This window comes from Neodiprion lecontei, chromosome 1 (genome assembly GCF_021901455.1).
Source record: "Neodiprion lecontei isolate iyNeoLeco1 chromosome 1, iyNeoLeco1.1, whole genome shotgun sequence".
Classification (NCBI taxonomy): Eukaryota; Metazoa; Arthropoda; class Insecta; order Hymenoptera; family Diprionidae; genus Neodiprion; species Neodiprion lecontei.
In genome coordinates, this window is record NC_060260.1 from 27,446,822 (window position 1) to 27,472,904 (window position 26,083).

Sequence of the window (26,083 nt, forward strand, 5' to 3'; positions counted from 1 at the left end):
TTAAATAATTCATACCAAGTATTAGGAATGTTCAGGTATATACGTGCGCATCTGAACAAGAAATAAAAATCCAGTAATACGAATTTATAGTCAGTAAAACGAAGTGAAAGAAAACCTCAATTTTTATTCATAAAAGTTTGTTGTATTTTTTTTTTTTCATTTCTCTCTTATGTATATTCACAAAGGACAATTACATCTGGCTTATAGGTATATTTTTTTCTAAACATATTCGTATCATTAATAATTATTAATAGTAATTACTTATTTATTACTTACGTTTTACTTGCTACTGTACCCTAAGCATCCTATAAGATTTCACTTTTCAAGCACAGTTGCGCGCTTGTGTACATTGTTTTTCTTTTTCTTTTCGTCACGCAGAAACATTTTCATTCGTTTTTTTTTTTCTTAGTCAATTAATTTATATCTTATCAATTTTACGATGTTAATAATTTAATTTACTTCAAAAATGAGTCTTTTTGTCAATTGCTTAAATTTTTTCGTCTCACGTTCATAATAATTATACTATTTTTTTTAGGTCAATAATATAGTAAACCAAACGTTTTATAAATATATTAAAAAAACTTACTTTATATTTTACGTTCCTTTATTCGTTAAATATATATTAGATTTTCATTCGCTTAATATGTATAAATAAATACTCGTAAATACATCTAAGTCAACGAATCATGCATTTGAGAATGGGAGACGGCAATAATAATATAACCACGATAGTACAAAAATGTTAAAGTAAATAGCAAAAAAAAAAACGTTAATGAAAAAAAAAACAAAAAAAAACAAATTGTCACCACGATACCACCGGCAATCAAGATCTAATCCCTTAAATTTATGAATAATCGCATGTACGTGTGTGTATAGTATATTATAAAAAATGTATATTTCGTCTTTTGCCACCATTGTCTAATTTCATTTGATTCCGACGGATATAAACCAGAAAATTTATCCATATAGTTTCGACGTTATGTACCTCGATGTATACAACAATAATTAATAAATCTTGAATGTGTGATATTCAAGCGGATCTCGGGATTAGTTGATCATTGCATCAGATAGTAAAGCACAAAGTTTGAGAATTTTTAGAAAAAATCGTATGGTTAATTCCTCGCTGCAAAATGCTTCCCTCGACTTGCCGCGGCAATGATGTTTAATTTTTTTGATGTCTTAATTTGCATTATTATTCATTTTTTGTCCAATGAAATTGTTCTTACGTTTTTGTCCAAAAATATATGTACACATATGTAAATAGAAACTATGCCTAATACTATATATATATATATTTATATATGCATGTATATATGGGTATATTATATACGCCCTGAAGGGATATCTGCAAGGTATTTTTGTCAGACTTAAAAATCGCAGGATCAGATCGCAAGGATACGTTATGGACCGCCATTCAAACATCCTGCAATTTTCGAATCTCAGCTGGCAAAGTGTAACCGTGATACGGATCTGATACATTACTATTTTTTCTTCTTTTAATCACAAACTCTGTTATTGTAAACTAACAGCTATATTATTTCCTGTTATGAATTCTGTTTTTTTTTTTTTTTTTTTTTATTTGCATTTTCTTTTTTTAAATTTATTTATTTTATTTGCATATAAGGCGGACATGTTTTACGTTTGTTTCACGAGACATACACATCAAATTTTCTCTTACACTTACATACGTTTGCTAAAAACTACATGGGTTTTCAATACCTTTTATCAATTATTAATATTATTTATCATTACCGATCTTTTAAAGTTTTTTTTTTTCGTGATTTTTTCGTCAATTTTTTCGTACAAAACAAAATGGCATCTTTTTGGCATTGGAAGGAAAAATACATTTTTCAACTTTGCTTTCTCGTTCGATTTTATTCAATCATATTTTTTATTTTCTTTTAATTACTTTTAATAATAGTATTACTTTAAAAATGATTTCATTCTTACATATCTTTAGCTTTGATAGTGTTACTTTATATTGTTCTTATTACAAGTATTTACTTTCTAATTATTAGTTTTAACTCTATTTTGGCATCGTCGCATTTATTTCTCGATTTGTTTCTCTTTCATTTTTGCATGTTTTTTTTTTATCTTTCTTTACAAAAATTGTTCAATAACTCTCTGCGATTTCGGAGCTGGGATGCGCACTCCCTCTTCTTTGTTTTATTTACATGTAAACTGGTTTAAAAACGTTTCATGATACGCACGTGGAATTTGAAAACCAAAATCAATGTGGTAGAAAATTTGTTCAATTAGAAACATTTCATCATCGATACCACACGAAAATGTCAGAAAGTTTGATCGCAAGACTGACGTATGACGTTAAATCTATAAGCCGATAAAAAGATGACCAAAATATTTTTCGAAAAATGTCAGTAATCTTACGCCACGACGATCCAAAGGCAATTTAAATTTCAAATTAAATTTTTTTTTCTTAAACGAATGTAATACCACGATGGCACAATATATTCGATATAATTTTAAAGCCGTGTTTCATCATTCGAGAAACTGAAAAGAGGAGAAATTATTCGTAAATTGTATTTGTGCCTCCCTGTGATACTTATACACATACAATACCCGTGAAACCAAAATTCTGGAGATGTAAAATTCAACGCGGAGAGTAAAAGTTGGAGAAAAAAAAAATAGTCTCTGTTATCATATAACATATATTTCGTTTTTCAAACTAGTAATATTAATTGACTAAATCGGAATAAAACGAACAAAACAAAAAATTCGAGTATTTTGTTGTGAATATTTCTGTCCGTCCTCATATCTTCCGCAAAAATTAATCAACTTACCTTACAGAAAAATTTGGAATAGATTGTACCAAACTCTGACGCTATAAGATGGTAGACATAATTTCCGTTGGTTCATACACATGCGCAAGAGTCGAATGCTTAAAAATGACGAGATCACCAAGCCAAAGTAACAACAGTGGAATACATGTTACACACTCTAGCATCAGTGTTTCGTAATAAAATATGTAATATGTATACATATAGTTAGCTAAACATAGTAGTACAATAACACTTTGTCAAACTTAATCAATAAATAATTAAATTACATTGTATTACTAATTATTATTGTGACAATAATGAATGATAATATATTAGTGATTCTTATAATACTCGAGGGCGGTTCCGATTTCCGGGTTCGCGTACACCGCGTGTCGAGAAGTGAATTCGATAAAAGAAAAAAGAAAAAACATCCTAACTTTATACTCAATCAGTACTTATCTGATATAATATTATTAATTAATAGTCAGAATAATTGATAATTATAATGATAGTACAATAGTATATAATTGTTGTAAAATGTCGATCTAGAAATCATTTAAAATCATACTAAATTTTCCTAAAAGTCAAAACAATAGGTATATAATAAAATAATAAATAAATAGTTGGAATTTAGCTAAGCAATGGTAAATACATATTTTGCTCGCTGGAAAAAATTCATTGAATAATACAGGTCTGAAATCAAATGCGACCTATTAAATTAGAGTATATACAAATTTCAAATAATATATAAATTAGATTTAGTTTTAAAAAATTGTAATTATTTTTTCATGTAATTTGAGATACGATCAATTTCGTCATATTATGAGCTTCTTCAATGTAGATTTGAGTCATTTATTAAGAGTGTGGCTGACTCGAAAATGTTTTCCTTTCAACACTTCTTGTACGCATGATACGTCACGTAAGCAACATTTAGTACGTTATAAATATTTGGAAGCAATAAAAAATAAAATACGTTCCAAACTGGTCAACACTTGCGTTGCCGCATCAAGATTTGCAGCAGGAATCGTTTTACAACACTCAATAGTATGTAGTACGATTTAATAGGTACTTTTTAATTTTTTTCTTTTTGTCTTTCAAAGATATTGTTTTCTTTTTTTTTTTCTCTTAATATCACTCATGATTGTTAGAAAAAATGCTTTGTACTCAGTCGCCTCTTAGCGAGCGGTTAGTATTTTTTTTTTTTTTTGCCTTTTTACCGTCGTTTTTAAATTATTTTCATATATTTTTTGTATACTTCATATGTTATAACCATACTTCATATACTCATTATATGTATGTTTAGTGCAGAGTGCGTACTAATAAATACGAAATAACAAGCACAATGTACAAACGCTAAAAAATAAAACATTTACCGTAATTAATAAACTTGAGATCATTTTCTTGTGTTGTTTTGTTTTTCTTGTTTACTTTTTTCTTCACTATCCTTCTTTCGAAAATGTGATTGTGCAGTATCTATACAAATTATCGTCAGCATAATTAAAAATGATTGATTGATTAATATTGATTAATGTTCAATGACAATGGTGATAAAAACTATTAATAATAATTATAATAACAACAATAATAATAATGTTGTACATGCGTGCGAAAATGCGTAATACAATATAGCATGTGACCTGGGTATAGACTAGCTAATAATAATAATAATAATAATGATGATGATGATGATGATGATGATGATGATGATGATGATGATGATGATGATGATGATGATGATGATAACCATGACAATCGTAATACAATAAAAAATAATATCATGCTAATAACACGAGTTGTTAATCATGCGACGTATATTACTATTATTGATGTACAACTGACAGCATATTAGCCAATGCAGTATGAGCTTCAGACCTCTTCTCTTTGTCATATTTTTTTCATTTTTGTTTTAGAAAATACCCATTGAGAACTATGTATATGAAACGCTATGATTTCCAAATCTCAACCGCGTTTCAATTCTGTCTTATGATCTTATTGTCGATGTTTTTTTGAGCTGTACGGAACTCCTGTCTGGTAACAAAAAGGTCCCAACTCGTCTTATGACTAAATCGAATCATGATATGCGCATGGTACTTGAACAATACGATATCTCCGCTGCATAATCATCTCGTAGTTCTTACCACGACGAAAGTTAGGAGCTAGGCTCAAGTAGGTATCACGCTTGTGACCTGCGTGATTTATTCTTCAGCTGCTTCATACAGTTTTATCAAGTTTACTCTTTCAACATTCGAGTCTGTGTAAGGATTTGCGGTACGTTTAAAAAAAAATACATTTTTTTCAAACACTTTACCGCTACTCAAAGGGTCGTGTACGTAATACAATAATGTGAGATTCTCAAGCATACAACGCATACGAAGGACTGGAGTTTAACATTGCCCTACGACTATGACTTTGCTCGTATATCGAGTAAAGCACGTGAAATAGAAAAATGGCAGTGCTATTTCCGAATGCCTATTTTTTATATTTTTTTTTTTATTTTGTTTGAAAGTATCATCTCTAAAACTTCGTAACTTTAAAAAGATATTTTTGTATCTCAATCACCCTGTAGACTCTTTTATAAAAATTTCACACAATACCTCAGATCCTTGTTGTTGTTGTTACTGCACAGTAATCTCTTTCTCCTCCTCTCTATCATTCTCTTTCTGACACATCGTCAGCGGTATTCGTGTCTGTCCTGTTACTTGTTTTCACCTCCGAACGCATGATCCAAGCTTTTGAAACAACCATTAACAGTTACTTGAACTCTACTTTGTTTGATCATTTACTCATCCAATCGCTCCACCCTCTTGATATGGCCCGGTTATCATACACGGATGCATCGGAAACAACGTCGTCCACGTCATGGTAGTGTACGTCGGTGACCTCATCATGAACTGAGAGCTTGGAACACTGGGAATATAAGGTAAAGGTGGAAGTTTCTCGCTGCTCGCTGAGCTAGGACTTGTCGGTGTCGTTGGTGTTGACTGGGTTGTCGTAGCAGTTACGCCGAGTTTTCTCAGTCGCATTTTCTCTTCCCATTCATCCCACCCGTGCCTTGGTCTGTTGAGATTACGATGTTGATAAAATACAAGGCTGATTCTAGTTGGATTAATTCTGTTCGGTTTTTTGAGCGCCGTTGTCGCGTGCATTTCATGCTTAGCACACTCAAATAGAACGCTTCCGTGTCCAAGTGCTATAGCAACGCCACCCATCTGAGGGTCTTTGAAACATTCGTCATTGTCCGAAAAATCAGTCACCTCACCGAGAGGTTCTGCTTTCGGAGGCGGCTCTGGTACCACAGGAAAATAAGACGGAGGACCATAAATATCCCATCGCGGTGTCTCCCACCTTGCCCATCCCGGATTCATTCCTTGGTAGGGGTTCATCCCTTGATAAGGATATTGCGGGGAGTGGAAGCACGGCTCTCGTTTTGGCTGTTGGTAAAATTGATGGGGGTATTCTGGCGTCTGATGATATGGTTGGTGGTAGTTATAGCCATCCCAGGTGTTAGGGTATGGCTTGTCGAATACAGGATAAGTAGGGTAGCCGTACTGAGAAAAGGGGTGATGTCCAAGGCCGGATATAGCATGGAAATCTTGAATCTGCTTCATCTCTTCGGCCCAAGCTAAGCAGCTCGAGTTTGTATTGGGATCCTCTTGTCTGGCATCGTGAAAACCTTCTCGCAATTTATCTTCTGGCCAATCGCTTCGCTGCTTCTCGTGATTTGGGACGTTGCTATTATTCGGAACATTATTGTAGTTACTGCTATTATCGGTGTACGGATTACTCTTGGTTGGTTCCTGCGGCTTCAGGAATGTCTTAGCAAATGAGTTCTGGAAGGTGTTTGCCTCCTGCAAATTTTGATTCGGCGCCGTTCTCGAAGGTGGTCTACCTTTGGGTACGCGGAACGGTGAAGGTTCCTGTACCTGCATTTCCCAAGACGGTGTTTTTAGATTTTCGTTATGCACCGCTCGTTCTTGCCACAATTGCGAGTTCTTCTGCTGCTCCATGTGCGATTCGTTATGATGATGCGGTGTCTGGTGCTCAGGTGGTTTAACTGTATTTGATCCCCAGTTGTTAAGAGTATTCCAATTATTGTTACTACTGATATTACCACAGGAAGCATTGTGATCTGGAGATGCAGGAACAAAGGGGCTAGCAGCTGTTCGTGTCAGATCTGATTGTCTGTGTAATCCACTCTTTGCGTAAGATTTTTTTGACTCTGAGGATGACCCCATGGTATTCTGAGGGTGATGACCTTCAGATGATGGTATATTGAGCAAAGGACTATGCGGCATGAATTCAGGATTCTGCATACCTGGATAACTGCTCCTTGAATTCGACAAAGGCTTGTGACCACTCGTGTCTATGCAGGTTGTAGACATACCAGCAGAAGTCCCCGAAAATAAATCCTGAGGGTTGACAGGATTCAAGTTGGGGTTTCTATAACCCATGGTTCTGGAAGACGGCGGTGTTTGTTGTGAGGCAAAATTGTGCTGTAATCTATTTGCAAACGCTTGGTTACGATCGATCTGTTGTTCCGGTGATGGTAACTTAGATGCTTGCTGATTTTCCATGCTGCAACTTTGATACCTTTGCTGGTGCACATTATTTTGCATCCTTGGTGATGTTAACTTCAACTGACAATTACCCTCTATGTAATTCTGCTGCAAATTTTTTGAATATGCAAGGCTAGGTGATTGACTACCGTGCGCGGCTTCAAGAGATGATAAAGGCGCCGCCTGATATCCTACTCTAGGTGACATATTTCTTTGCACCACATCAGGATACGGTGAAGAGTGGTGAGAGCCAGCCCGCGGCGATGCGGTCGCTTGCCTGTTGTCCAAACTCGAATTTTGATAATTCCTTAGGGTTGGGGAGCCAAAATTGTGATTCCCCTCGCCTGGAGTTGCGCTGCAAGGATAACCAGAACTTCTAGGAGATCCCATTTTCTCTTCTTGTCGTGTTGATGGATACCCTCTAGGAGACATGGAGTACGAAGCTTCACCGGAAGTATTCGGGTATGAACTTCTAGGTGAAACAGGATGATGTCCTCTTGGTGAAAGAGAATAGCTTCCTCTTGGCGACTCTACCGTTGAATTCGGAAAATTTCTGGATCCTGGTCTCATGTCTTCCTGGGCAAATGCGCTCCTCGGTCTAGTGTCATCTAAGCTTGTGCTATCCGGGTCAACTTTAACGTCTCGTTCTAGTCCACTGAAAGGATAATCGCCCCACGGGTTGAGCCAGTTGTTTTTCCGTTGGTCAAGCCAACCGCTTCTCGCCCATTGTTGATCTCCTTGGTAGCCCCATCCCTGGTACATTGAGACTGGACTATCTAACACTGTTGAAGACACTTGAGAACTTTGCAGCTGAGCATCCATCCCTTCAAGCATCGTTGCCATTTCTAAGGAAAGCGATGAATCTCTGACGGCTGTTCGATGGGCCTCCTGGTGTCCTGTAGGTCTCGTTGGTTCAATTGTTTTTTCAGTAGCGTTTTTCCCCGTGTCTTTCTTGTTACTAGCTGCGTCTGGTTCGTCTTCTTTTCGCTTTTTCCCATGACGTCTACAAGGCTGGAGGGGTACAGACCGAACTCTTACCTCACAGGGATACCTGCAATCCAGAGAAACATATATTATCAACATATAAAGTCTAGGTATTTCACGCTTTGTCAAAGTTTCGATGATATTCCTGGCAAAAATAATTTCTACGTTAAACTACGAAAAATTGCCCCTCGTAGAAAATAGTAGAAAATCGTTGAAAATAGTGGCAAATCGTAAAAAAACGTAAAAGTTTGAAGATAATCGTGAAAAAGCGCTGTATTTTTCGTAGAAACGTACAAATTTCTACAAAAAATTATGAAAATCCCACCATTATCTACGAAAAATTATTGCAATTGCATTTTGGAAATATATTTAATTTTTTTTTTATCGTCGAATTTTGTAGGAAACTACGAGGATTAAAGCAAAACTATGAATATCCACGACTTTTTATGAAAGATGATTTCATTTTTGCATAGTGCATAATGCAAACATTAAAAAAATTTCTGCGTAGAACCACGTTAAATTTTGTAGAAAAGTGAAAATTTCTACGAACAATTATGAAATTAAAATTTTCCATGAGAACTAATTACAATTTCGGACCTAAACCCTCCGCTAGATATCGCATCTCTCTCACAAGGAAAGCTTGTTGCAAAAAACTTAAGTACCGCGCAAAATTTGGATCTAAATCCGAAGACTGATTGTCACATCATCTGAGTATGATTTAGACGGATTTAGAGAATGTGTCGTATATTTTTGGACTCGGAAATGATGGAATAATTGATCAATAAAATAAGGAAATGTTGTAAACTTTCCTGCACGGCAAAAGATGAATTGTAACTAGTTGAAAATTAGCAAAACTTATTTAACCGGTGATACGTCGATCAAAATCCATTGATTAGTACAGGTTGAGCCTATTTGATCAAAGCGCGATTCTCAATAGGCTACGTAAATTTCAAAAAATTCAATGTCGTCGTTGGATAAATGAACAGGCAGGCATGTTGTATATCAAGCAACTTAAAGTGTTCAAAGATAAATATTGAAATTGCAATAATTAATCTCATACTAACTTGCTCAGGACTTCGATTGCTCCTGACCGAACTTTTTCCTCTTGACCTTCTTTTGAGCCGTACTCGTCTGATTCGTCCATGATATATAGTGGAAGGACATGAAGCTGTTCATCATCTGGTTTAGTCAGCAATCGATGCTTTGTTAAACTCACGACCTCAGAATCAATACAATATATCATATTATTTCACGACTGTCGATTAATTACATCATTTCGTACGAAAACAATCTGAATTAGTAGAAATCTGATCAAAACTTCACTCACCACAGTGCAACCATTGTTCATATTGTGTAAATCTCTATGCGAATGTGCACAAAAGTCAATGCAGGCTGTGACCCCGGAAAATGGTCGTCCCGGTTTAAATCCCAGTCGACATTCGCTTGCTTCGCGTTCGAATTGCGTTTGATTGTTGAAAGCTTCCGGAGCAAGACTTAGATAAAGAGGAGACAACAGAGTTGCCAAAACGTGCATTCGCTCCTCTACCTCTTGCTCCTATGACATAAAATAACGTATGTTAATTGCTTGGTCACGATTAATTATACGTTCTTTCGAAGATGAAGCTTTACTGAGTTTAGTAAATCTCACCTCAGTTCGCACAGAGAGACGAAACTTTCGGACGGTTTTACTTCTGGCATATTTGCATCCGTTGTAGTACATTGACCACGAACAACCAAACGAGAAACTGGCTCCGCACGTGTCTGGGTCCAGACCCTGACAGGCACAAGTCCTTGGTTCGTTAGTTCCACACCTTCTGGTTGTAGGAAGACCAAAACGGTTCAGTTTGTGGCTCAAAAGCGAATAGATCCTGTCAGCCTCGTGTGTCGGTACACCCTCCCATGCAACCATAGCAACAACAATCCAGGCTGTTGCGCACTTGTGGCCTTGGCGATGTTTTACTACAGTCAAGATCTTCTCGTCAGGACCAGAACGGCGGATTATCTGTAAAATTAGTTTATCTATAAAACGTGAATGTGTGAAAGATTTATTTTCAAACTTGATCTTTGCATAATTTTTTGAGGCATACCCATTTGGCCATTGGACATCCTTGTGTTGTTTTGCCCTCTTTCCCAGTGTAGATGACTTTCTCGAATCTTAAAGCAATTCCCTTCAGTCCAGTTCTTCTTTCAAGGTCATTTCGAAGATCGGAAAGATTCGCTGCAGCACCAAGATGCGTGTAGTACGAACCGGGTTCGGGTGGACCTTTTGGTTGAACTGTATTTTATTTACAACACACCGACTCTCATAAAAGAAGTAATTAAAATCTCCGGCCCTGGCGTTAGAATTTGATTTGACAAAAACGCTAAGCTCGTTTTCATGTGTGTGAGGATTTATCCATCACCATTGGTTAAATTATCGCATATGTACGATGATGTTTTCTCAATGTGTGTATCATGACTCATAGTTAGTGTGTTCTCTCAATGTTAGTGTTGTGCTGAATACACATTTTCAACTCACATTTGTCAGCTGGAAAGCAGTTGCAGTCCGGCACTTCGGTCCTAACATTATTCTTGAGCTTATCCAAATGGTCCTGTAACTTAGGTGTCGACGGTGCTCTAGGACTGTTGGGTCCTTCACTTTTCACCTCCTGTGCCCCGTTTGCTTTTGGCGGTGGCTCTGCCAAAATTTCATCGCGGGTCTGCAATCCTTGGCAACAACCTTCTCGCAAATGTTCGGGTGTCGGTTGTTCGGTACCACCTCTTCTACAGCACCACGAGCCAATTTCCGATGACACCATTGCTGGTCCCCCGTCACCCCTGAACTTATAATTAATTTCCGACATTTCGGATTTTTGATCAGGCTCAGTCTTCACTATCGCATCGAGACTTGGCGTTATATCATTTTCCATCGTTGAACACTCCACTGTGCTTTCTAAAGGCGAACAACTGTGTGGCACAACTTCCTGCTTAATGACTTGCTCCGAGTTGTACTTGACCTCGTCATCAATATTTTCTGTCCGGAAGGTTGGCGAAGCTTCTAGACTTTCCACCTCGAATGTCTGTTCTTCTTGAGTAGCGCTAGAATCTTTGTCAAAAGCAGGTTCAATGTCATTTTTATCGTTTTTGGGATCTTCTTGTTTTTTGAAAGTCTCATCTTGGTTTTCTTCTTTTGGAAATATATCATCGGTATTCTGACCAATACACAGTCGCTGTTGAAACGACTTATCATCAATATTCTCATCATCTGGAACCTTTGGAGTCTTTGGTTCGGTCCAGGATGAATGTCGTTCCTCAACTGGCACTGGTTTTTCCGACTCATCTTTATCAACGCTTGCGTATTTCATGAAATTTTCAATAGCAGCTATTCCCGTTTCCGGCAACAACGTGCTATTACTCACATTACTTCCTCCTCCTCCAGTCCACTCCCATAAGCCACCACCGTCGGGCAAACTATTGGCCCGAGGGTGGTGGCTATGCAATAAAAAATTACCGGTCATAGATTCATTAGTTTGTGCCATAGACATCATGGCTGCTTGGTTCAAATATTCTCCTGATCGTTTTTCCTGTAACTTTTCAGCACTTTCATTTGGTTCTCTAAGTCTATCATCCGTTGGAAAATCAGTATTAGGGTTATTACTTCCGTTAGAATGTTGGCCGATCTGATGATGCAAATGATGCTGTTGCTGTTGCTGTTGCTGCTCTTGATGATTTATCTGATGCTGCTGCATTTGCTGTTGCTGCTGCTGCTGCTGCTGCTGCTGCTGCTGTTGCATCTGTTGTTGCTGTTTATTCAGAATCATAGTTTTCAATCGACTGTTTAAATTAACTCTATTAGATTGTGAAAACATATTGTCTTGTGGCTCTTGGTTTTCCGGAAAACCATTTTGCTTATTACTTTCTGGTCCCTGCTGCCACAAAATTCTTTCTCCAGAATTTTGAATATCCTGTTTCGTCGTTTGTTGTCCCCAAGTACCTTGATTCTCTGCCGTTGAATTTGGCGACCAATTCATTTGGGTTTCCATCTTATTATCTTGCGACGCTTGACTCTGCCACGAACCCGTCTGATGCCCGGGAGTTCTCCTTGGACTAGGTTGAGAATCTGGCCATGGTTGTTGCGGCTGCTGACTACCATCGCTCTTCAAACTACTCGGTGACCAGTTCGGTTGACTAGTTGGTGTATCCGGCCACGACATTTGATTGGATGGAGTCAATCTTGGATTTTGTTCAATTTTCGATTGTTGCCACTGTTGTTGCTGTTGCTGCTGTTGTTGCTGTTGCATCTGCTGCCCAGACGGCGTTAATCTTGGATTCTGTTGACCAGGCTGCTGATTCTGATTCTCAGGACTACTTTGCTGCCAGTTATGTTGAGCAGTCGGTGTGATTCGGGAATTTTGCTGCTGTGTTTGATGATCAGACACCTTTGGAGAGTGCTGGGGCCAACCCTGCTGACTTTGCTGCTGAGTGGACGGCGTCAACCTTGGATTTTTGTTGTCTCTGTGCTTAGGACTTTGTTGTGGCCAATTCCCCTGCGCCTGTTGCTGATTATCGGTACCTTCCGACCAAGATTGGGGAGTCTGCGGCTCCTTAATACTGCTATTTTCCCAGCTCATATGACTTGCTGGCCTTGGAAGCTCTTGCTGATTTTGTAGACTCTGCTGTTGCTGTTGCTGATTTTGTATTTGCTGCTGTTGTCGTTGATTTTGTAGAGCTTGTTGCTCACTCTGCTGTTTCAAACTATTTTGCAGTCTTTGTTGTTGGTTCTGAAGCTCTTGTTGTTGCGTTTGTAACTGTTGTTGCTGTTGCTGGCTTTGTTGTTGCTGTAGGCTATTGTCAGACCACGTCATACTATTAACGTTACCAATTTTTGCATTCGAATTAGTGTCTGACCATATATGACGTTGATTAGCATCGGACACAGTCTGCTGCTGCATTTGCTGTTGCTGTTGTTGTTGTTGCTGTTGTTGCTGTTGTTGTTGTTGCTGTTGCTGTTGCTGTTGTTGTTGTTGCTGTTGCTGTTGTTGTTGTTGTTGTTGTTGTTGTTGTTGCTGCTGCGTGACCTGAGTCTGCCATTGATTTTGCGCTTGTTGTTGACCCATTTCTACGTAGCCTGGATATCCGTTAGAGCTGTGTAAACTCTGCGGGCCCTGTTGAAGTAGATACCCAGGCATCTCGTTTCCCGACACGCTGCCGGCGGCGATCGCGGCAAAGCCTTTTACTTGCGTGTCCGACGACGGCTGTTGTTGCTGCTGTTGTAACTGCTGACTTTGCTGATTCGGTTGGGTATCCATGTGAACCGAGCTACTACGACTTGTTGGAGTTGTCGATGGCGGTGGAGCCATTGTCACGTCCTGAAAGGAAACGTGACACTCGTTAATTGGATCCTGTACATCCATTAATCACCACAATTACCAGTTAAACGTTCACTTATTACGATCTAACCAGGCACACGTGCGAATGCGGTAAAAGTTGATTTTTACGAATACCATTCGTTCCGTATTTTTTTTTTTTTCTTGTTTCTTGTGTCGCACAAAATAATTTATTTCTAATGAAGTAGTTATTTTGATCAAAAATATAACGTTAGTATCATAAACATTAATGAAAAAACAAGATGTCTTTAAATCATAGTCATTGATACAAATACAAGATAAGACATCACGCAAAATGGGTTTAAAACTTCTCTTTACTGGCACAGAATAAGATTAGACTAAAAAATTCAAGCAGCATTGTTTCTACATTGCTTTTCCAGCGGTTATTCCCAAAATAACTCGTAACTGGAAATAATAAATAACATTTTTCAGACAACCAAAGTAAATTGGGATCTCGAATAGACGGTAGTTTATCTCAAACGATGTCGGGTACAAAATTTTGATAGACTGAATCGTCTGGAGGTATGCAAACTTATGATTATAGTAATGGCTATTTATAAAAATCCTCGGACAACAGAGAGAAGGAACGTATTTCACTTGATCTGCGCCTTTTTCTGTCAGTTTAACTTTACTTCTAGGCATCTTAGTTTCTAAATCTAACATTGTCCTTCAATATATATGAGGTGCGTATACATAGATAATTCGTAAGCACGGAATGACAGCTAATAAATGATTCCCTAATACGATAATTAATGAATGAATCAATTTACCTAGAATTTCACATTCTGGCTCACCTGCTGTTGGTATCCATTAACGTATTCCTGTCTTTCGTAACCGACTGGTTGACCCGGCGTTGATGCCGGGTCCATAAACTGACCGTTAAGAGGTCTTTGAACAGTAGTGGCTGCCGATTGGGCCACAACTGGTGCTAGAGGCGACGGTTGACCGGTAATAGCGTATTGTCCGGTTGTGCCTGCCCGTTGAAACGCCGACTGATCAGCGGTAATGAACGCCTGTTGCTGATAGGCAACTGAAACCAAATAAAGATCTACTATTAATAGCGCAATCTAATGAATATTTTTACACCATGATGATTGGATCCAGGAAAAAACGAGATCTACGAAAATTTTTAAAGAAATCTTTATAACTCACCAGGTTGTGGATGGTACGGAGTTGCAGCGCTGTACTGAGTGTGATATCTCAGTTCTTCGAGCTGGTTGGGCGCTGGTATTTGTTGGATGAATTGCTGAGGAGGCCAGGCGGCTGGCGCAGCCTCCACCGTCACTGCACCAACTGGACCAACTCCTTGGTGCCATACTGTGTTTCCGAATCCAGCTGCAGGTCGGAAACCCGCACCAGTGTCTCCGTAGAATCCGGGCATCACCCCAGACGACTGTAACAAGCGAATGGAAAAATCGTTGATATACGCGTAGAATGTCATCAAGTTTGCGGTACATAAGCGTCACATCTCGTGTCTCTAGATAGATGGATAGATAGATAACATTCATTGCGTCCGTAGCAATGTTGGAGAAATTCATATCCAGACAAGAAAGTAATCCAAGATACCAAAAATGAGCAAATGCCAATAAAATGAAATCACGGGGAGGCAAGTGGATAGACAGAGTAACGTTCGTAAAGAATAAATAAAGCGGAAGATGTGTGTTCTCGTTGCTCGTTATGAGGCGAATCTAGGGGCTGCATATCCTCATCGGACAGATCATAACCAAAGGATTAAAAACTTGTACATCGATTGATCGTGAACAATATTTAGTGGACACAATACCAATAAGTAAGTATATAAAATAACGCCGCGCCGAAAGAATTGCATTGTCTCCACATAATGCGGTCCTATAACGAGCAGCGTTATAACGGTATAGCCACGGTTCTACCGCCAGAGAAGGAAATCTATTTGAGGCTGGATGAGAGAATGGCGTGTGTAGATGAAACCGATGCGCAGGAGGACAGAGGCTCTGAACAAGGGCTCTGTCTCTCTTATTCACGCGTCTCTTTTTCGGGCGCTTCGATATTTCGAAGCGTTGAGCGAGGAGAGAAACTTCTATAAGGTGGGTATAGCACACGGTATATATCGGGGTAAGAGCATGAAGTCATCAGGCCGATTTCATCTCCTTAAAATGTCGTCTGGGTTGTAGTTAATGTCCCGGACGGAGGAAAACCTGTGTGTGAAAAGCATCGTGAAAATTTATGGCTTATATCGTCTGCCGGGTCTGTGTAACCTAAACTCCGAAAACTATAGCGCCATGAAACTGCTGCGCAACGGAGCACGGTAATAGATCCCGGCTATCACGATCCTTCTGGTGAATCCAATATATGACAGCGTCGGGGTGTCTGAGATCAATGGTGCGTCACATTCATGACCGTTTTCAAATTATCTACAAGAAAATACTATTTTCCACGGAACAGATTCGCTCTTTCGCAATTACTGATTGTTGTAAAACAGTGAGTGAGTGTTTTCGCAAATTGTATACGCATGCCTTCAACTGCAGGCAGAGTTGTCAAAAGGAAGTCATAAATTTCGAGAATTGTGCCAGTTTCCCGGTTTGCCAGATTCTCTCGACAGCCCCAACACCCCGCGTGATAAATTGTAGGAACTCCTGAAGAATGCCTGACGGAATTTATCGTGCAAATTGAAAATAGCCTAACCCTGCGCCCGGTACTGTGGGCTGAATGACGAATTGCTGATGACGCATTATACATCGCAATCGTTCATTTTTTCCCTGAGATAAAACCGGCAACCTCGCAGTTTAACCCGCCACTATAAAACTTGGTGCAAAAGGAAAACAACGGCAAGGTAGACGTTACAAGCGCCTGGATCGACTGGCTGACTGGTTTCAGTTGCTGCTGCTGTTGCCGCTACAGCATGAAAGAGCCAAGGAGTGCTGCAGTAGCTTGTGACAGCCTTGGCGATGACGCTGAAACTTCTGTCTTCCGATAAGCCAAAACTATGTCAACTTGAATCCTGGGGTTGGACCCCTCGGAACGATGATCTTCCACATTTTTTAATTCTGCAATAGAAGATTCGCCTAGTCACCCGAGTAACGAGTTTGGTACATTAATATCGACGGGTTACTGGACCCTGGGATGGTATTGACCGAACTAGTTTGGTAACGGCGAAACGCATCATGACTTCGCGAAGTCATCACCAGGAGATAACGGTGGTTTTCGTATCGGTGACTCAATCTTTTGTCGACTTCAGGGACTGTGACCCCACCGGATATTGCCTTGATTACATTTCAGAATACATTTTCTTTGGATATCAAAAACACATCTAAGCGTAATAACCGAACGTCGGGTAAAGAATACTATTTTAAATCTGCCCTTGTGGACCTGAGCTTCATTTTACAAAAACAAAATCTGATGTACAGTTAAAACTAACGTTCCGACGATCACTCAGAGTGCTGCAGACATCGGGGAAAAAGTGAGGTCGGTAACGATGACCCGCACTATTTATTTACAAACTTGAATTCGATCGCCTATATACAAAATTTTACAGCAGAGCATGACAATGAAACATTTATAAAGGAAATTTTTTACCCGAATTTTAGCCTTTCGGGCAACACAATTTTCGGCAAGTGTTATTTCAAGTCTTGTATAATTCATAACTGATTGTGAGCAGAATTACCAATCATTGCAAACATCAGTTCTCCAGAAATTTATCACCAATATGATTGTTCAACAGCCGTAAAAATTGCTACGGTCGATAAAATTGACGGTTACCGGGGTTTATTACGGTCAATATTTCCATTTCTACTTTTTGCTGATTCCGATAGTTGCGATTTTCATTTTAAATTTGATATTTCTTTGAAATTGAAACCAAGCATTGCCAATTTACTTCTGCAATTGATTATACAGATGCTGTGGATTTTAGGATACCTGTTTGGATAGTAAAAAATGTACTGCAACGTTATTTCACAGATATTTGTACTGTTCGTCACGTAAACTTTTATTCCGAGCGAATGAAAAAAAATCCACTTGTCCACAGAACGAAACTATTTGCTAGTCAGCACGGCAAATGATATTCGTGAAATTTACGTATGTTTTTCAAATTATACTGCTACATTGATTTACTGCCGTATCGAGCCCTTTAACAAACCGAATCTGAAAATTGCGATATTTTCATCAATCACACTTTTATTTCGTTTTTTTTAACAATAGGCGATCTGTTTTTCTACATCTATAAGACGCTTTTTCTCGTTTACTACATACTATCCTGTACAGGTGAATAATGTGATTGAATTTTCATAATAAACGTTAATTTAGCAAATTTCTCCCACAAAACAAATCGATATTCTGTTTCAGTGCGGTTGAAAATGACTTGGGTAGTATCTAGATACACATGTAGTGGTATTGGCATTGTATAACATCACACTGATATAGCACGCGACCGTAACACCATATATCATGTGAAATAATTGAACGCCATAAAAGAGCAAGTACCTAATTATAGCAACTTTATACCAAGTGAAATAAGAATTACTCGTATTTCTAGGGTCAATCGAGACTTAAGCTTCCTGTGAAATTGTTATAGAGTCCGTAACGATTCGGAAATTTAATCCTATTTAGTACCTAAACATCTGCCTGGTCCTGGATTATTACGGCAATTCGAACTAGTAAGTAATACGATACAATTGGTAGAAATTATACCTTTCAAACTGCTCGCGTAGAAAAGGGTCGAAATTCTTGGAATAATTACGGATTCAAATCCAAGATTGTTGCATTAATTTTTGCAGTGGTTCAAAGCCCCCCGTTGTAAAGCATCGCATCAATAATTAATCATCCGGTTGAAAGTGCTCGTCAAGAATCTTCATACTGGAAAGGTTCAAAGGACAACTAAGGCTTCAGCACGTGAAGCACTCCGAGCCGTATCCAGTAATTTGAAGTACCTTGGAAAACCCGATGAAGGGGGGAAATTTTGCGGGTGAAAAATTCGGAAGCGAATAATCAGAGAATGAATTTCGTTTACTGACCCGTTCTCTCTTGGACTCGCATCTAGATTTTCCTCCCGCATGTGCGATTTCAGTATTATATGTAAATATTCGAACGAAAGAGAGCGAGAGATCAAGAAGCGGCGGTCTGCGTGGGCGAAAATACCTCCATCGATTTCAGTCAGGTATGTATGTAGACCCCGCACTCCGTACCGACACTATGTACAGCATTGGGTGAAAAATAAATTGTAAAACTGAAAGACAAGGATGCAGAAAAAGAGCTGAAAGAGAAGCACGGCCATGGCGTTTCCATGGTTATGCAGGCGAGAACCGCCGCGTAGGAGGGAGAAGGAAGAGTTAACAATGTTGAAAGAGAGGAACGGGGATGGACGTAGACAGACCGAGGAGAATGCGCGATGGCCGCTGCGCCTCGCAATTTAATCAGTCTCTTGAAAATGGCAATCAGCCGTCGCCGTTCGGCTAGGATAGGAGAGCAAGCTTTGTGCGCCGGGCTTGCACCGGCTGCACCGAGCTTTTCAACGGCTCACGATAGGTACATGAAAATCCAGGTCACAAAATTCCCACTCTAGAAAATATATGACAACGCGGATGTATTTCAAGTGAAAAAGAGGCACAACGGTGAAAGAAATGACAAGCGGTTGTGTATTTTTGACAGTAGCTGTACCCGTAGCTGACAATGAGTCAAGAACCAACCAGCCATTGTTTAACCGTCTCACCTTTGAGCCGGCTGCATAAATACATCAGCGATTAGAAGTGCCCTTTGAGCACAAGAAGTGCCTCTGCACGTCGAGAGTGCCCGTTAAGGGACAAGACGCATCGTATAACTTGCTGCCGAGGGAATGATTCATCGAGTATGCCGCAGGGGCCCCGAGGTTTCAGTTTGAGCAAAATAAACGGCTGATTAGCAAGTTTGTCTGTGACGTGCCATAGACTACATCCATATCGTTAGTTACATGGATATATCGTTGAAATAGTACAAACGCATCGCGTACTTCTTTTTCCGTCAACTTTTCATCGCCATTCTCTCTTTCCCTCTCTCTTGCTCACGCTCTTTGACACTATATTATAAGCCGACCGGTTGACCTTCGTGCTCTTCGACGCAAGGAAGAAGCATTCGAGGCATACAAGGCTGGCTATCCGCCCACGTCGATAGCTCGTTATTGCCGGGGTATGGAAGTAGAAAATAAATTGTTCAATTTCGATGAACCGTCTTGAGGTGACGACCAAGAAAACGACAAAACGAAACTAGAACATCGCGCAGCCTACGATTGCACTTTCCACGTTATTCGCTCAATACAAGTGGCTGGAAAGAAAGGTAGCAAGAAATGAAACTGTTGGTCATGTTGCGGTGCGCCAAAAGGACGACCCTTTGGTGGAGTAAGAAGTTGCTCGCAAGCGAAGCCGCCGAAGAAAATGTCTCGTCTTCGTCAATTCCAGCTAGAACCTGTAGCGAAGTGTGCCGAAGCAGAGAACACAAACATATCCTCAAAGTGGCCACGGGGTCGAGACTGCGGTGAAGGCCGATAGCATCGAAGACGGGCGTCGAGCCAAGCCGTTGATTCCACTCCCACCCGCGACGCGCAAAGGAAGAAGAACGGCGGGTGTCGGAGGATGAGGCGGAGGAGGAGGAAGAGAAAGAGGAAGAGGAAGTGGCAGAGGGGAGGCAGTCTCGGGAATATCCTTCCTTCCGCAAGAGAGCAAGCAACGTGACCTAGGCCAACTCAAGCCGCCGAAGCCGGGACCCAAGCACAACCCTTGGGGATGGGATGATGCTCGCCCTCGACCGAAGGTGAAGAGCACCGTGCCGGACCTGCTCGAGGAACTACCGGAGCTCTGGTGTTTGAATCGAACCCGACACAGCCATTTTTCGACGTATCCAGTATCGGCATTTGGTTGATTTCACACTAGATAGTGTAACAGACTGGTGGAATTGCCTTTTGTGCAGTACAGCTTTGTACAATTAAAAATTTTGAACACTCAATGCAAATTTGCTTGGCAAATATTGACGATTTGATTTTCTAGAAAACACTCGGAACTTTACCCATGGGCCAAAACTTGTTACAACCAATGCTGCATGTTCGCAAGAAATCCGGAATCTATGTAAACACCGAGTGAGGTAAAGTTCGGCCAACTCCGGGAGAAGCTCCCACTTATGTTATTCAAGTAGAAATTTGCGATTCAGACTACTCTATATCATTTGAAGGTTACTTTTCGTTTGGCAAAATGGATATGATTACGCCCGCTCGCTGAGGAACTTTGAAGTAAATATATAGGAGGTCAGGAATACTGACTTTTTCCCATTTTTCTTTCAACGATAAATCTCAGATAACGATGTAGCGCCAGTTCCAATACATCGATATACCTACTGCACGTATAGCACCAACTTGATTCCGCTGACAATTGTAATGTAACTCAGTATTATTCCGTCTAACAGCAATACGTCGCTAAGACTTGCACCAATGAACGACTGTTCACGGTGTACAACTTCATAAAAATTTTTGGGGAGTTATTTCGCGAATGAATTTCAATGAGTAATGTTAAAACTTTAGTCAAGTTGTGGCCTGCAATTGGAGACTTTAAATCCAGTTTGGGCGACAGACCGTAAACCAGATACCCGACGGTCGATCCACATATCGGAACCGAAGATGCCGTGTCGCGGTCAAGTGGTCACGTAGCGTGGGGTAAATTTATCGGTAAGTTGGTCACCGCAATCAACGACGCATCGATACGATGATTCGATTAATTTTCCATCCCGTAGCTTCTCTAACTTAATTGCCGGACACCAAATTCTGCATTTACGGTAGGATTACCACCAGCCAAAAACAACGTTATACGAAAACAGACTGCGTTAACCACGACGTAATGATTTGAATTTTCTATAACTGAACACTTGCAAGATTTCTATATATTCATTAAGCATAAGCAACCATAAGTGTAAGACGTACAATTTCTGAACTAGCTTTGTACCGTGAAAATGCTTTCCACTTTTTAAACTAAATATCCGACGAGTGGGATCAATGTCGACAGTCATTTCATCAGCATCCAGAGTGCTGTAATCACAGTCAGGAATCATCGGAAATGAAACTTAGTTGAAAATGGTTTTTGCGAATACAGTCGATATTTGGCTACTTTTAGGGCACTATCAAGTTTCACAATTGGTCTGATAGTTTACTTTACATACAGAGACAGAAAAGAAACGTGAGACTACAGATCACTAGAATAACGCCGTGACGCTCAGTAACTTACATATGAACACCATGACAGAGTACTTGTCAAAACTCGAATCCAAAACGGTCAAATTTGAACGGCAAGTGATGGTGTTTCAATATAACGAAATGGAAAATGGAAGGGTCAATCGTAATGCATGAGAAGTTTACTCGGCGTGAGCCTCACTCGACGTATATGTAAGTTTAGTCGACAATGTGTGGTCTGACCGCTTAAATCGATACCAACGCTCCTCCCCGTTCGGGTCTTCCGGTATACCCGGCGAAATGTATTAAATGCACGATTCGCCACAAATGCATGGCGGTGAAATAGGCTGTCAGTATAAACGTGTTATGTGGTAAATGTGGGCACATACATACGGTATTACACGTCCGTAGATATTACGTCGGAAATTGAAGTTTGCGGTGTTTGATTGAGGAAATCGGTTTCGGAAATCGGACAGCCTCGATCCTCGTGCAGCCCCATACGCGGTTACGTTATGTCGCGAGGAGGAAATTCTCTTCAAACGTAGAGTAAACTCAACGTCGGAAACCGTTTCTTTTCTGCAGCGTGCAAACGGAGACAGAGTACACTTGAACACGAATCCCACCCCAAGGCGTCTAACCCCAACTGTCGCAATTCGCGACCAGATAAAAGAGGCAACCAGTTGCCAGACGAGGGTTCTGATCCTCGAGCGGTGGGACTCTCGACGTTGGCCTAGATCGCGGTGTCTAACTCTCTCGGAGTGAATTTACGACCGTCTTGAAAACACCCCTGCGGGGCTAGACGGGGGCGCTGCCGACCCTCGCGGGGCTCGACCTTCGTGTCATCGCACCCTCCTGATCTCCGGTAGGACCATTTTACACCCCCCGAGCCATCCGGTAAACGCTTTGAGCTCTTAACCCTGACCAGACTCGCATTGAACGAGGTCATCGGGGACCGAGAAGGCTGCCACACCGCGATTCGGAATTCGGCCAACGTCTTCCTCGGCGAGATGGCCAACCCTCGACGTAACAATAGGACAAAAGAAACAACCGAGTTTGGTTACGCTCAGAGGTTTAACGGAGGACCATCTCTCGGCAAAGAAAACTAGGAAGGGGCCGCAGACTGGTAGCAGACGGTGGCAGCGACGGCGTCGGCCACCGCCGCGGCCGCGGGGGCGGTGACCGCCCGCCAACGAGAATCAATACCCGCAGGAACAGGAACCGCCGACGTACGTGAAGCGGGATGGGAAGAGCTGAAAGAGGGGCGAGCCAGAGCCAAAGAGAGACGGAAGATCGGCGCCGCGCTAAGCCGAGTTGAAAGAGGCTGCTGCCACTGCTACAGCGGGGGAGGTGATGATGGATATTATTCTGCTCGGTAGCAAGATTGGGATTTAAAAGAAAGATTTTTCGTGATTCGGGGAAGAGGTCTTTTCACCGTAATACAAAGTCTGAAGAAGTCGTGGGTAGTTCACGAAATAAAGTTATACTGAGAATTGAAATTTCGTATAGTAACAGATGCTAGGGGTTGCTTACTTGAGAAATCATTGACTCATTACATTCGAAATCACTCATCCCATTTCCAAGCAAGCGAGCATTTATCCAACGTCTATCTATTATAGATACATTCTCGGAGTCATCTCCTGTTATGAGTGAAAAAAATTTAAGCGTTCACGAAAATGTTTGTGAGAGAATAAAAAAAAATGATTCTAATTTCTTTAATAATCTATGTTATTGATTGAGTACGCACGTATCCCTACTCGTAAATTAATTACTGTTTATCTGTAATAATTAATCAATCTCCATTTCTTGACAGTCTAGAGGTCAATTATTTCTGAAATTTAGAAACCATACAAAGTCGCAGGTAATCTCATTGATTCGGAAATCACGGGAATCGCATTCGAAATCACAAGAAATCAAATCCTTTTGAAAATTGTCGTGCCACCGAATTTGGGAGTGAGCAGCCCCACGATCAGATGAGTTTTTACTATCGCAGAATGAAGATTAGTTTTATATACTGTATAACACATTGTACTATATTTTTTAGTAATAACGACATAAGAGAATATCGGAATAAATGTCATACCGCGACAGCAAAATCCATCTGTTACCATACCGTACGCAAATGTTCAGTATACCCTTTTCTCCGCGAGGCAATGTCAGTTGATCGATTATTATTCAACTAGCTGTAAAACCCTCGCTCGTTAAAGCTCGCTCGGGGTCGGATGCCTAATGTAACTGATATTTGTGCTCGTGGGCTCGCTGCGCTTGCTCGTTATCAGTGTTTTACCAGATGATACGAGATTAATGAGATACCTCACGCCCTCACTGCTCACTGCACTGAGCAGAAACTATGGAGCACTTGTTCTGGGAGTCGAAATTCACCAGGTAGAGGACCTGGAAGTTGCAATTCATCAGGTAAATCACCTGGGACGCAGGAACTACAGTGCGCTTATCCTGGAGGTCGAAATTCATCAGCTAGAGGACCTGAAAGTCGCAATTCATCAGGTAAATTACCTGGAGCGCAGAAACTATGAGGAACTACGGAACGCTTGTTCTGGAAGTCGAATTTCACCAGGTAGCGGACCTAGAGCGCAGGAACTACGGAGCACTTGTGCTGGAGGTCGAGATCCACCAGGTGGAGGACCTGAACAGCCAGAACTGCGGAGTGCTTGTCCTGCAAGTCGAGTTGCACCAGGAAGCGGACCGCAGCGCAAGATCCAGGAGGTAGAGAACCCGGTACTCGAAATCTGCGGAGCGCGATTCTCATACGTCTTCTCTACTGTGCGGTTGTTTCCGGACTGAGGAATTCGGCTAGCTGATTTTCGTCGTCGACGATTACTATTGATCGATGATGTCAGAGAGAAAAAAATTTTGGTGACGATACTTTCTGAACATCCGAACATCCGAACATCCAAAATTTGGTTTCAAACTTTAATGCTATGTATGATGTATGATATTATATTATATGATGTATTATATTATTCAATTCTTTCTGCTGTATCAAGTGCGGGACTGTCCTGCACAGGCCATGACCATAGACCGATGACCATTGCCGTTGGCCCTCCGATCGACCATCGTAGTAGACCAGGCTCATCCCGCTACTTATAACACATTCAACTAGGACCCTAGACCATGCCGGAAAGATTAGACGTTCAAAGCAGTGATTACTCGACCGATTTGTGGAGTCATCGCACGCACGCGTTCTCCGTTCCGAGCTCTTCGTTGTCGACTTCGTCGTAATGTAGGATCAGGGTACGTGGTAGTAGGAGCCGGGGTCACGTCGGTGTGAAGACCTTCTGCGTGGCCTTGAGGATCGTCGGCGTTGGCTGCACGTGGATGCCCATTCGCAAGAGCGTCGTGTCTCCGCGTAGGCGCGATAATGATACACCAACCACACGAGGAGGACGACGAAGGATCAGAGAGACCACGACACCCGTTTGGAGACTGGTTTGCCCAGTAACCTGGGTAGGTAGCGTGATTTCCTCGCTCGAATCTCGCGGAGAGAAAGGATTCCCGCATTCCTGCATGGGGGCCTGCTGCTGACTTACTTAGACGCGCGGTGGTCTCGAGAGAAAAGTGAACCGACCCTAAATCTGACACCGTTACAAGTTCACAGCTTTAGTTAAACGCCACTCGAAAGTGAGAACGCAACCGCCGCTAATTATGACACGCACGCGCATCCGGAATTAGCAAAACACCCATGTTCGATACATTATCTCGCTCGCTCACTTCATTGAACTTAAACAAAAAAGCGTTTAGTATCTGTTACTATTCTTTCTCATTATGATCACTGTTACTATATATACTTTCTTGTAACTGTTGCGAAAATTTAATGCTTGTGCAACAAAAAATTGATGTTAAAGCCTTATTTAACTAAAAAAGTAAAGTAAACCTCACAAACTGATTTTGCGTTGCAATTACCAAAAACGGATCGGCAATAGCGCAAAATGGTTACGCGTACCTCGTCTTTCGTAATTCCAACGATATTCAAACATTTGTTTTAGCAATACCTGTTTTACTCAATTTTTCTAGTTACTGTAACAAATGAAATTTTTCTCAGTGTACGCATTATGGTTAGAGGAAAAATTCTATCCGTACCCGAAAGTAAAAACATCTCGCGTATGGAGTTACTTTTGCTTTTATTTCATAGTAATACAACGATTCAAACGAATCGACTTATCATACCGATTGAATCACAATTTGGAACCAATATTTCCAATTCAGCACGCTTCTTTTTTACTTCAA

General features: G+C 40.6%; 1 protein-coding gene across 7 annotated transcripts in view; it reads right to left on the minus strand.

The window, feature by feature from the left end:
* Positions 1-372: 372 nt before the first annotated feature.
* Positions 373-26,083, minus strand: part of LOC107221085 (DNA N6-methyl adenine demethylase) — a 95,187-nt gene continuing 69,476 nt past the window's right edge. For 3 of the 7 annotated variants that reach the window (XM_046731308.1, XM_046731330.1, XM_046731326.1), the window contains 8 exons: positions 14,839-15,079; positions 14,481-14,734; positions 10,839-13,668; positions 10,408-10,595; positions 9,969-10,322; positions 9,648-9,875; positions 9,385-9,539; positions 373-8,387 (listed from right to left, as the gene is read on the minus strand). In XM_046731308.1, the coding sequence (XP_046587264.1) occupies positions 5,564-8,387; positions 9,385-9,539; positions 9,648-9,875; positions 9,969-10,322; positions 10,408-10,595; positions 10,839-13,668; positions 14,481-14,734; positions 14,839-15,079 (7,074 nt within the window). In that variant the 3' untranslated portion in view covers positions 373-5,563. The remainder of the gene's footprint in view (positions 8,388-9,384; positions 9,540-9,647; positions 9,876-9,968; positions 10,323-10,407; positions 10,596-10,838; positions 13,669-14,480; positions 14,735-14,838; positions 15,080-26,083) is intronic. The other 4 variants (XR_006902817.1, XM_046731335.1, XM_046731318.1 and 1 more) reach the window with 4 other exon arrangements.